Source organism: Sebastes umbrosus, chromosome 16 (assembly GCF_015220745.1).
Source record: "Sebastes umbrosus isolate fSebUmb1 chromosome 16, fSebUmb1.pri, whole genome shotgun sequence".
Lineage (NCBI taxonomy): Eukaryota > Metazoa > Chordata > Actinopteri > Perciformes > Sebastidae > Sebastes > Sebastes umbrosus.
The window spans coordinates 23,380,370-23,393,109 of record NC_051284.1 but is presented as its reverse complement, the minus strand read 5'-3'; the positions used below and the strand labels follow the sequence as shown (position 1 = coordinate 23,393,109).

The 12,740-nt window shown below is 41.0% G+C and overlaps 1 protein-coding gene across 2 annotated transcripts in view; it reads right to left on the bottom strand.

The window, feature by feature from the left end:
- Positions 1-12,740, bottom strand: part of zgc:110158 (uncharacterized protein LOC553590 homolog) — a 49,630-nt gene that overhangs the window by 26,165 nt on the left and 10,725 nt on the right. For both annotated transcript variants that reach the window (XM_037747089.1, XM_037747087.1), the window contains exon 4: positions 4,649-4,733. In XM_037747089.1, the coding sequence (XP_037603017.1) occupies positions 4,649-4,733 (85 nt within the window). The remainder of the gene's footprint in view (positions 1-4,648; positions 4,734-12,740) is intronic.

Sequence of the window (12,740 nt, the reverse complement as noted above, 5' to 3'; positions counted from 1 at the left end):
ATCTGGTTACAGCAACCTTTACTATCAAAAGAGGCATTTTAGGCAAAAAAAAGAATCTGTCTGGAGCCGCAAAACATTTGATCATTGTGATGAAGGTAACACAGTTTATAGTCTAAGTATATAGTATGTAGTATATAAGTCTAATGCAGTGAGGGCCAAAGTGCAAATTTACGACGGAGTATTAGGGCCACATTGAGGGGAAAAACATCTGAGATTTCCAGAATAAAGTCATAACTTTACGAGAAAAAAAGAAAATAACACGTAAAATTACTACTTTATAATATTATGACTTTATTCTCGATATCTCAGATTTATTTTTTTTCCCTCAATGTGGCCCTAATACTCTGTCGTACCATAAACCTACAACAATGATAAAGATAAAAATGTAAACAAAAAACAGTTATAAATTTCCATTTTTAAAAACCCACAGGGAGCCACTGGAGAGGAGCTAAAGAGCCGCATGTTGCTCCGGAGCCGCAGGTTGCAGACCCCTGGGTTAGACCGATGAGAAGATTGTAACATTTCGGAAATGAATGCATGAAACAATCATATTCCCATTTGTTTGAGTTTTGACTGCCGCTCTTGTAGTTACATCATCTTGTTGTGCTCTCTTTTCTTCTTCTGCAATAGTTTAACGGTACCTGACCTGACAGAATTAGCGTCACCAGCTGTTATCTCGATACGCCCCGTTGTAGAGGTGCAGAAGTCTCTCACATAGCCAGGCGTATCTCCAAGAAAGGTCTGGCTCCACACATTATCATTCTGGTATAGGGGGCTTGTTTGTATTTCTTTAAACCAATCACAATCGTCTTGTGTGGTGCTAAGCACAGAATGCAAAATAGATAACACAAACAGCGAAATACGCAGCCAACGGCGGGCTTATACCCACAATCTACATCCAGTGAGTCAGACTAGGTGCAGGGTAGCATAGTGAAACGTGAGGAAGACAAAATGTCATGCTGGCAGGGAGGAAAAAAAACATGAAAACCAAAAAAAACCTTTGTATTATTCACACTTCTGAAAACAGTTCTTGTGCTGCTCTTCAAAAACCAGTCCATTTTCTCTCATTTCACTAACATATAGCACAACCTTCCCAGTTTAAACTGGCCTATCACTACTACTACTACTACTACTACTACTACTACTACTACCACCACCACCACTACAACTCCACATAATAGGACTACTGTTGAGGTGTGCTTCCTCTTTAAGCAACGGCACAAGACTGCTTCCACAAAGACTCAATCGCTGACAGGTTATGGCTTTTTTTTAAAAATATATTTTAAAGAAATACTGGAACCATAAATTAAATAAAGAAAACTGTGTGTGAGAGGATGTCTCCTTTTCTTAACAAAAAAAGGGCTTAGTAAATATTTAGTGAGGGAGTTGGTGCTTCCTCACAACGCCCAATATTCATGTGACGGTAGTGGATGGACTGGATTTAAGAATCAACAATTAATACTGCTAATCAAGGCAGCACATTAATCGAAGCATAACGTGATGTTTGAATGATGAAACACAGGTTTAGTCTTATTAATGCAGCAGACAACATGCACGGCAGTTAAAATTAATGAAGCTAAATAGAAGAACATGCGAGCTCTGTAACACAACATGAAAATATGCCTCATCTTTTTGTTTTCCTTACTTCCCAACTTCAACTGAATATCATCAAATAATAAATGCATCACAATGAAATGATAAAAAGAGCTCTGTACATTCTGTATTTCAGATTTGTTAAGCCATAACTAAAAGCCTGTATAAATAGATCAATTTAAAAAACACATAAAATTAATGATATGAATCGGTATATGAAGGAAAAATTGCCTCTATGTGCTTTCCAAATGCTAAACTCTGTATGTCTGCCTCTTTGGTGAATCAGATGCTTAAAGCGACTTATAAGCAACGATAAACCCCAAACTTGACATAAACAAATTAGAAAGTTGACAAACATTTACATTTATAACCAGTTGTCAGGACCTGTGGAAAGACTAGAACTGAACTTTTGCTGCGTCTCGGCACCCAGCAGAGAGAACTGTGATAATGCCTCTTAAAAGCTGGGTGGCAATCTAGCAATCCTCAAAAGACAGAAACTCTTTTGAGCTAAGGTGAAACATTTTTTTTGTCTTCCGACGCCTCTAACCGGCTCGTTCTTTTGAAACCAGTAAAAAAAAAAGGACCTGTGCTCAGAGACCAGCCTCAGGGGGCCGGAGCCAAAATTAAACCGGTCCCGTCTCCTTCGCTTTATCACCGTTAGGGAGCAGACAGCCAGCAACCACGTAGCACACCCATCTGCATTTATACAGTCACACACACACACACACACATAGGGTTAACTGGCACACTGGCACTGAGGGTGTGAGCCCCTCCACCCTCCATCTATGGGCTGGTTGCCAAAGATGCCCCCCCCCGTCCAAAAATACACACCCACACACACACGAACGCACACACACATAAATCCCTGGCTTAGCCTCGGCCCAGTGCTGGGATTACCGGATTAGAACTCTATTCCATTATCTCCCCACACTATACAGCGCACACACACACACACACACGCACACAATGCCACACTGTCTTGACCTGCGAGGACAGGCTGAAGACAGACGCACAGTGTCAATCACGACACATGACATTTACACACAAGTGGATACAGTTACAGTGTCACCCTCTTAGTGGAGAAAAACGTATTTACATTATTATTAGGCAGCATGATGGAGCTGTTGTTAGTGAGACTCCTTCTGAACTGGAGCTGAGCGCCTGTGACAACATGTGGCCACCCTGCTGAAGTGGTCCTGGTGCAAGACACTGAATCCCTACAAACTCCAGAAAGGCTATTTCATAGCTGACCTCTGACCTTTGACCTCAGAGAGCAACAAGACAGGGAAAGAAGAATTTCTCCTTCAAGCTTCCAGAGGCATCGATAACTCCTCAAGGAGGCACACAAAACAAAATACATACAATGTAAACAAACCTTAAGGCTACTATAACGGCTACAATTCTGAATAAAAATGTTAAGTATTGTGATTTTTTCTATTAATATTCTGTCAAATCTGTACAGCAAGCAACACCCTCAGTCCTTAGGGACCTGACACACCAAGCCGATGGTCGGCCGTAGGACAGTTTGGGGCCGTCGGCGAGCGTTCGTCGGCCTAGTTTTTGAGGTGGGTCCCGCACTGTCAGCTCTAGTCTGCTTTTAGCTGAGTTTTTTCGGCCGATTCAGCATGTTGGATCGGCGGCGGCGGCGCCCGTCGGTGAGAGAAATCACTCTCATTGGCTTTTCAGCTTAAACGAATCAGTGCACGAGAAGAGAAACGGACGTGAGGAAAGCAAGCCAACGAGTGACGTCAAGAGGAAAAACACAGACGGCTCTTCTCATTATCTTTATCTCATCTCATCTTATCATTCCAATACACAGATATTTTCACAACGACATCTGGGACTGAAGTTGAGTGGTATGAATACAGACTACCGCTACCTGCTGGTGTGGAGAGTTATTTCATCTCACGCAGGCGCAGAACATACGTGGTAGTCGGCCGTTGGCTGTAGTCTTTGCGGTGTGTTCGAGTGCAACTTTTTGGCCGAGACAACGGCAACGTGAGGCGACGCAACTGGTGGCCTTTGTCGACACTAGCTCTCTGATGTTGGGTTGGTTTGACTGGGGCTTTAGACACTCTGTCCCAGAGACTATGAATGCAACTCCAGAGACTAGGAGCGTTTGGTTTGATGCAACACCTCTCCCTGCTGCAACTAAAATAATTAGATTAAATCATGCAAGTTAAGAAAAAAATGCCAAATTTTCCACAGTTCTAGTTTCTAAATTATGAAGACTTTCAAACATTTACCTTCAGGTTTTGGAGTGCTGTTGCTGCTGATAAAACACGGAATCTGAGGACATCACCTTGAGCCTCAGGAAATTGTGATGGGCCTTTTTTTTTTTTTTTTTTACAATTCATAAACCAAACAATTAATCGACTTTGAGAAATAATCTGTAGATAAGGGCTGCACAAATTAATAGCCAAAAGGTTCGATTTGGTCCCGCCAGATGTTTCTAGCTTATGTTTCTTAAAAATTATAATATAAATTACTGGTTATGCAGTAATATTTTTTTGCGAGGAAAAAATGCTCTTTAAATATGCAGGATCCCCAATTATGAATTATGCTACTACCATTTTGCATCTTAAGAATACAATAAAATACAATAGGTGTTTACTGGCCGTGGCCCACCATTACGTTTCAGTTTTGACCCTCCAAGTGAAAAAGTTTGGGCACCACTGCTATAGATTTATCAATAAATGAAGTTAGTTACATCCCTACTCCCTGCTTACAGAAATACGGCACAAATATGTGGTATGAATTGAAATTTTTATATTAATATGATTATTTGTGTAGACAAATTACTTTGTACTCAGCTGATATTTCTAGTTGTTAGAGAAACATGTTGAAAGTTTGATCCCCAGTGCGGATAATGATTATATTGATAAAGGTGCACACTGTCCTCTACCTGCTGTTGTGGGTGCCACTTCAAGATTCCCCTTACACACTATAATATAAACATTGTTTACATGTGTGTCTCAGGCAGACATATAAAGAAACAAATTCCACAGCGAGTGTTTTTCTGTGAGAAGAAAAGAAGTGTTCGTTCGTCACTTACGTAGTCGTGGAAGGCCTTTGCCTCGCTGGAGTGCTCGCATGTCTCCCTTCGGTCTGGAGCTGCACAATACAAATCCCAGAATACACTGAAATGGAGGGGAGAGAGAAGGGGGGGGTGGGGAGAGGTCAAAGGTTACCATACAGAGCAATACAAGCAAATGTGTAACAGCTATTCATAACCCATTCACACACTCTCACTATCTCCCTAGCGCTCTTAAACTGCCTCTCATACACTTGAGCGTCATTGTAAGAGGGACACAATGTCGGTGTCGCCCCCTCAATCAACCTCTCACTCACTCCAAAACACACACACACTTACATTACCACACTAGCATGGACCACTCATTGACTGCATCCATTTCTTAACCCTTAACTTTAACAGTTACTCTAAAGGATACATGAGCAGAGGGGCTGGACAATATGATGATATATATCGTCAAAAAAATGTCTATTGTTTACATTTTGCTATATCGTTTCTATCGTGATATAGGCCTATATTCATTTATTTCATAATTTCTCTATTAATTATGCACTAAAATGAGAAAAACCAAAAGAGGTTTTACCATGTGGTTATTTCATATGGACTATTTATGTATTGAATTACCAGAAAACATGCTATACCGCTGCTGCCAGGCTTTTAACCTGTACCAAGAGAAGTAACCACATCACACCGATCCTTGCTGCCCTTCACTGGTTACCTGTGAGTTTTTACTGCTTGTTTTTAAAGCCTTGAACGGTCTGGCTCCTGTCTGTATCGGTGATTTGCTGACTCCCTATGAGCCTGATCAATGCTTGAGATCCTCTGGCAGGGCCCTAATAACAGTTCCAAAATCCAAACTTGTCAACAAAGGTGACCTACCGGGCTTTTTACCGTCCGGGCCCCTCAGCTCTGGAACTCCCTACCTGAGGATTTCAGGCAGGCAAACTCGGTATCTTCCTTTAAATCTCTTCTTAAGACTCACTTTTATATTATGGCTTTTTCTAAACTGATGGTGCACTGTTGTAACTATTTATATGATTTTATTTTTATCATGCTTAATTGGAAAGCACTTTGTAACCTTGTTTGGAAAGGTGCTATATAGATAAATTATCATTATTATATTGTGATCGAGATATGAAATGACCTATATCGGGAAGAGAGGATTGTGGCCATATCGCCCAGCCCTAATGTACAACTAAACTCAATCCCTAAAATACCCTTTTTTTTTTGTTCCAAGTATTTTTTTTTAATACAAAATATAAATTGAAAAACAGTTTATTATTACATTTTAACAGAATCCCATCACACAAGTCACTCTAACCTACTGCTCCATTACAAATTAGGTTCGATAGTAATGATAAACGATTTATAAACACACAAAGAACACAGATGAGGTAAGAAAACGGGGGTTATATCTATACATATGAAATGTCTGAGGCGTCCATCTTTGCTACCTGATCCAGAACTTGTAGCCAAATGATGTTAAAGTTGAGGACACAGCCTCTTTTAACAAAACAAAATCCATAGATTAAAAGTTGGATTGAATTTAAGCAAGTATTTAAGTAATTCTAGCCAGGAGCATAGCAAAGACTTGTTTTTTTCTTCCATATTGGTTGAGACAGAGATCCCGCGGTGCCATGCCAAATATTGTAAATAGTGATGTCCTCGACCAAAGAAAAATCGTTGTCGACTAATCGAATAATTGATTCCAATCGTCAGATCTGTCAAACGCAGTTTCTCCACAAAGGATCACACAAAAGCACCACTTTACATCTTGTGTTTACCAGAGATCGTTTCTTGGAAATGAGTCATTCAGCATAAAAAAAAGCATAAAAAACGACAAATCGACTAAAGAAATCTTAGTCAACTAAGAGCGAAAGACTGATTAGTCGAGTAATCGACTAGGAGGGGGCAGCCCTAGTTGTACAATACCCTCTTTTATCTGTGACAAATGGTAAATGGCCTCTGAGTGAGGGTATTTGCTCATCATTTGACCCTTTCAGGGATAAACAACAAGAGCTGACACACACACATAAACAGCTTTTGTTTCAGTCTATTTGAACATTTGAAGTGGAAAATCACAAACACACAGCCAGCGACGACGCTAACTGCTTGTATGCTACCTGTCTGAGAGGTCCTAATCGAATCCGTCTCTGTGCATTGATTTAGTGGAAGTGCTATAGACCCAGTGAAACAGGGACATGGCTAACGAGAGGACTAATCAGGCAGCCACTTCACATGTCCTGGCAATCTGCGACGCACACAGACATGTTGAATCCCAAACATCTGGAATTCTTCATACACCTCTGCACTTCAGAAGACACAGTCTACTACAGTTACTCATCTTGAGCTCCACTGAGAGTTGTTTGAGCACATTAAAGGTCCCATATCATGCTCATTTTCAGGTTCATACTTGTATTTTGTGTTTCTAAGAGAACATGTTTACATGCTGTAATTAAAAAAACAACTTTATTTTTCCTCATACTGTCGGCCTGAATATGCCTGTATTCACCCTCTGTCTGAAACGCTGCGTTTTAGCGCATTTCGACGGAATTGCGACAAAATTGCAACAGAATTGCGTTGCTAGGCAACAGCTTGGGTCCATGTGTACTTCCTGCCAGCTGATGACATACACATACACTGCAACCAGGAATAAACTGGGACACATTTTAAATGTTTATGTTTAAATCTGTGTAAAGGGTCTAAATATTGTATATTTGTGACATCACAAATGGACACAAATCCTGACAGCTTGTTTCAAAGACAGCGTTTCTGAATACGGGCTGTGTGTATTTCCATGTGGATTGAGTGTTTCAATACTTTCACAGTATTTATATAGGACTTAAGCCTGCTTTATAATAAAAAAACATGAAAATCTAACTTTTTTATAATGTGGGACCTTTAAGAGGAATTTATGGAATATTTTGAATAGGTTGACTTAACCTCAAACTTCCTCGTTCTGCAAGAAGGACAGAGTTGGGCTACAGATGATAAGGACGTCAGTGTGTTGCTCAAGGACACATCAACAGGGAGAAATGCTTAGAGGCCACTGGACTCAAACCTTTCTTTAAAGAAAATTACATCCTTTTTCACTACAAGCCTAAACAAGGAGAGAAGAAGAAGAGTCTACAGATTAAAAACATAATGTTAAACTATTTATTTTATGTGCAAAAAAAAACCCGTACATCTAGATTTTAGTCCTTAACTGAGCAAGAGAACAAACATATTCTTTAGATTTACCCAGGCTCGTAGGCTTTCAAATTATTATTCTGTTCCTTCATTTTCTTTTTATTAAAACATGTCCTTGGTCTCATATTGCTGATGGTGCTCTTTAAGCCTGACGTTCATTCTTCTGACTCAGCAGAGCCACCCCCCCCAGGTGAAAAGTTACACTAGATACTGTACTTTTTTTAAAAGACCGTTTAAGAGTATATTTACAAGTCAGTAATTCTACATCCACAGGTTTTTAAATATTTGTTCCTTTGTAATGTGTACAGTGCTAATATCCGTACAGTGTCCTTCAGCAACACAGTGAATCTATTCTGAATCCAGCGGCTCAGTTTTTGTAGCGGTGCTTTAATCTTCCTGAGGAAAGAAAGAAGTGCAAAGACTTAACCTTAAAGGGTTGTTTATACAGTTACTTTTAGTATTTTCCACGATAAAGCTTTAGAAAAGAGCGGTGAGGACCATGTGATCCACACATGCAGTAAAACTTAATTTATTCAAGTTCTGCCAGACTGTTTTAATTGCAATTTGGAAGCAAATGAAGGTGGTTTAGCTCTCAAGTAGAGTAGGGTTTATTTCTTTATTTGATTTTAAGGATAAGGCTGGTGTTACTCTACTGTATATCATCTTATTGTCAACAAATCCCCTGAAAAGACCAAAACTAATAATTGATCCTACTAACAAGTGTCGTCTGTGTAGCTAAAGCCTTATTCCTCTGTGCCACAGATCTCCATTGTTGTCCAAAAACTATTAAAACATGTAACATAACTGTTAAATAGAAACTTGCAAGTGAATTTTTTTTACTAAATTTATACCTAACCTTCCCTTAAAATGACCATTTGAAAAGTGAATGCAGGATTTTTTATGTTTTGCAAGACACAAGGGCAGAAATTCAGAGGGGAAAGTAGTCGTTTAGAGCAATGCTTCTAAAAACGCTCTTTTTGTAACGTCAAATGCGTCATATTACGTAGGCTCGGGGTGCCGCTGTCTTTACTCAGCGAAACGTGCAGTAGTAGGTTGTAGTGGGAAGTTCTGAATTAGGGATGCTCATTTTTACAAATTTTCTTAACCGATAATCGACCCTCGTTAACAAATAGTTAACCGTTAACCGACAAGATTTGTGCCTCGTACCAGCTGCAGGAGCACAACAGATATTCGTTGACGGGAGTCCCAAGTTCACCCGTCAGGGAGCGTTAACTTGGCAGCTACGATGCTGCGTGTAGTGCCACTTTCCCAGTAAAAGTCTCCACCGCACATTTAGTTTAGTTTAGGAGGTTGTCAGCTGTTTGTCTGCCCAGCATAACTTTAGTGGGGTCCAACAAACAGTGTGTATTTGTGCTACGTTAGCAGCTCTAGCATTACCAGAGCCTCGCCGCCGCACACGTAGTCTGCGTAACTTTAGCGAGTTTCCAACAGACCATGTGTGTGTGTGTGTTGGCGGTGAGTGTGGGGTTGTTGGTGGCGTTATAGCTGTGAACGTAGGTGTAGCAGTGTGTGTACAGTTTATTTGTCGGTGAATAAATGCTACGAAACTACAACTCCGCTCAAGCGAGCCAGAGACCGGAGCCGGCTTCCTGTATCCTGCAACTCCGGTTCCGCCTCTTAAGGTGGGCTGTTAAGGTGGACCGGCTTTACTCCTTAAAGTGACGAGCCGCTCCTCTGAGCCGTTCAGCTTTTGAGTTAATTATTAACATTTCTTTTAACCGTTTTAACCGATTGCGTTAATCGGTTAAAATGCTTAATGCCGGTTAACGGTTGAACGGTTAATTATGGACATCCCTAACAGTTTTACATTACGTTTAACCGCTTGTTATCATCAGGGTGAATTATTGTATTTGTTCAGGATGAACAAACTGCAGCCTGTCAGGACGTGGAGTCTGTAGTTCACAGGAAAAGGACCGCAGCTAACGTTAGCTTTCATTGCTGCGTGTGTTTGTTTGTGCAGATGAAAAGACGGGACTTCGCTGCTGCATTGGTGAGACACAATTTGTAAAATCAGGTGTAAATAATATAACTATCCTTTTCTGGTCAGATTATCTGATGACCTGGCTCAAAGTCTTCTTCAGCTCACACAGCTAAAGAACATTTTCATGCAAGTCCAGGTCTGCTAAGTCCAGTTGATTCAAGTCTCAATAGTCTGAACTACAGTCGCACACTGGTAAAGACTGGACTCTTCATCCTTTATAACGGTGTGCTGAAGGTAAAGGATTTAGTATCATTACATTAGAGCCATAAGATATTCCTCAGCGATGGTCATTCAGTGCATTTACATCAATTGGGGTCAGGAAGCAGCATCATATATCACTAATACACTTAAAATATTGCTGAGCCTGGGTATAAATTAGGGCTGCCTCCTCTTTGTCGACTAATAGGTTGTTGTGTTCTTAGTGAACTAAGATGTCTTTCGTCGATTAGTTGTTTTTTATGCTTTTCTTTATGCTGAATGTCTAATTTCACAGAAACTTTGAGCACATCTCTTGAAACATAAGAGTTAAAGTGGTGCTTTTGTGTGATTCTTTGTGGAGAAATTACAGATTTGTCGATTAAATCAACTAATTGATTAGTCGACAAAATCCTATATGAGTGTAAAGCGTGATTTATACTTGCCGCATACGCAAGGGTTGCGAGTGTCTACACGGCCAAAGTCACCGTCAGACATGGGCCTTCGCGGTGGTTCCCTGCGGCAGGTTTCCGTGGACATCAAAATGTTCTAACTACGCGGAAGAGAATATGGAGATCTTTGAGGAGCTTTGAGAATGTCTCTTTGCAGCGAGGATAGTATAAAAGATCCGAGCGGTTCCTCACCACGAGTCCACGTGAGCTAATGTCCGAGCGACCGCCCATGCGGAAAGCATAACTGAGGCTTTAGTCGACTAATAATTTCTTTGGCCGAGACAGCCCTTGTTTAAACATATAGTAGGTAGGAGAGACATCTGGTCACTGACAGCTGTATGTAAATGTGGTTTTACAGTAACACGTATATTGTAGTGCCTGTAAACGTGTTTTGATTCCCTGCCTCATCCTGATTTCAGAGTGACTGTGAACTACGGGTGACTCCGACGTCCAAAAACAAGTGAAACTGCTGATCGGTGCTTGAGGTGATGACCTTAAGGGTCAAATCTTAGCCAGGGGCAGAAATGACAGGGGGGGGGAAGACAGCGGAGGGAGAGGTGACACAAAGGAAGATGGAATGCAAAGGGTTAATCTGCTAAGAATCCCTCTCCCACATGAACAAAGGAGAAAAGTGGGAGGTAGGGGGGCACACAAAGGGTGACGAGAGGGTGAGGAGGGGGCGGGGAGTACAGAGGGGGGAGTCCATTCCCTAACCATCTGGATCTATTGTTTCAGGAACGGGGGTGAAGGATGGAGAACTGGAGGAGGGGAGAGGGGAGAAGACGGGGAGGGAGGGGTCACGCCCTCCGTGAGTCTGGTCAACCCCAAGGCTGAGACGCTGCTAGAACTCCCCACCTATGGAAGTCATTTTTAATCATGACTGAGGACAAGCACCATCAATTAAATCTAAACGTGGTCATTTTCAAGCACGATTGTTTATATAAAATACGACTTTAAAAGGCAGAGTTTGTAATCTTGAGAAACTAGCAAGAGACACTAGATTTTTAAAACTGATCCAACCAAACAATCCAGCCCAGTGTTGCCAACGCTTTTCCAATGAAAGTAGCTAGCAGCATTAGCTCTGAAAGTCGCTAAATCCAGCGAGAAAGTCGCCGAATCGGCTGTCCGTCCCTTCAGGCCTCCCTCCAAAGCCACTCCAATATGAACATAAAATTATCATAATGAATGTTAACGGCAAACATGACTATTGTTAGTACTCACAGCTGTCAAGCTAGCAGCTTGTGGAAGACTCGTTGACGTGTTATGAGTGTGCACTCATAAGTGAGAGTACGCACAGCAAGGCAGGTAGGTAGTCCGTCCAATCATTACATTCAGGTCGAATTAAATGATTGGACGGGTTTATTACAGTCCTGCGACAGCCACATATACCACATTTTTTTCTCTTTTTTTTGTCAGAGTGTTTGATTTATTGATTGCCGTCAGGAGAATTTCAACTAATATAACAAAACATTTTCTAAAATCTTTACCAACCCTACCTTTAATATATTCAAAATTGAAATATGGTTCTTCCATGAGCCTCCAGACCACGAACGCTCAAATGAAGCTACTGTTTGTGCATTTGACAGTCATGAATTATGTAGAGTCAGGATGGACACTAGAGCCCTATCAATGAGTGTGTATGTGTGGCTAGGGGGGGAATACACCGCTTACATGGATAGGCTTACTGTATCGAAACTAGGGCTGTCGAAGTTAACACGATAATTATGCGTTTTGTTTTAACGCCACTAATTTCTTTAACGAATCATGCAATTTTAGGTTATAGTGGGCTCAGTTTTAAAGCTAGAGTGAAGATGCTGGCATCATATAAAACCTAAAGAATCCATTGGTACCAAACATGTCATACTAGCTCATCGCAAAGGAGGCTAAATAACGCTCCAAACTTACGCTACATTTTGGCAAGGAAAAACTGGCATGGCCATTTTCAAGGGGATCCTATGACCTCTGACCTCCAGATATGTGAATGAAAATGGGTTCTATGGGTACCCACGAGTCTCCCCTTTACAGACATGCCCACTTTATGATAATCACATGCAGTTTGTGGCAAGTCATAGTCAAGTAAGCACACTGACAGCTGTTGTTGCCTGTTGGGCTGCAGTTTGCCATGTTATGATTTGAGCATATTTTTTATGTTAAATGCAGTACCTGTGAGGGTTTCTGGACAATATTTGTCATTGTTTTGTGTTGTTGATTGATTTCCAATAATAAATATAGACAGACATTTATATAAAGCAAGCATATTTGCCCACTCCCATGT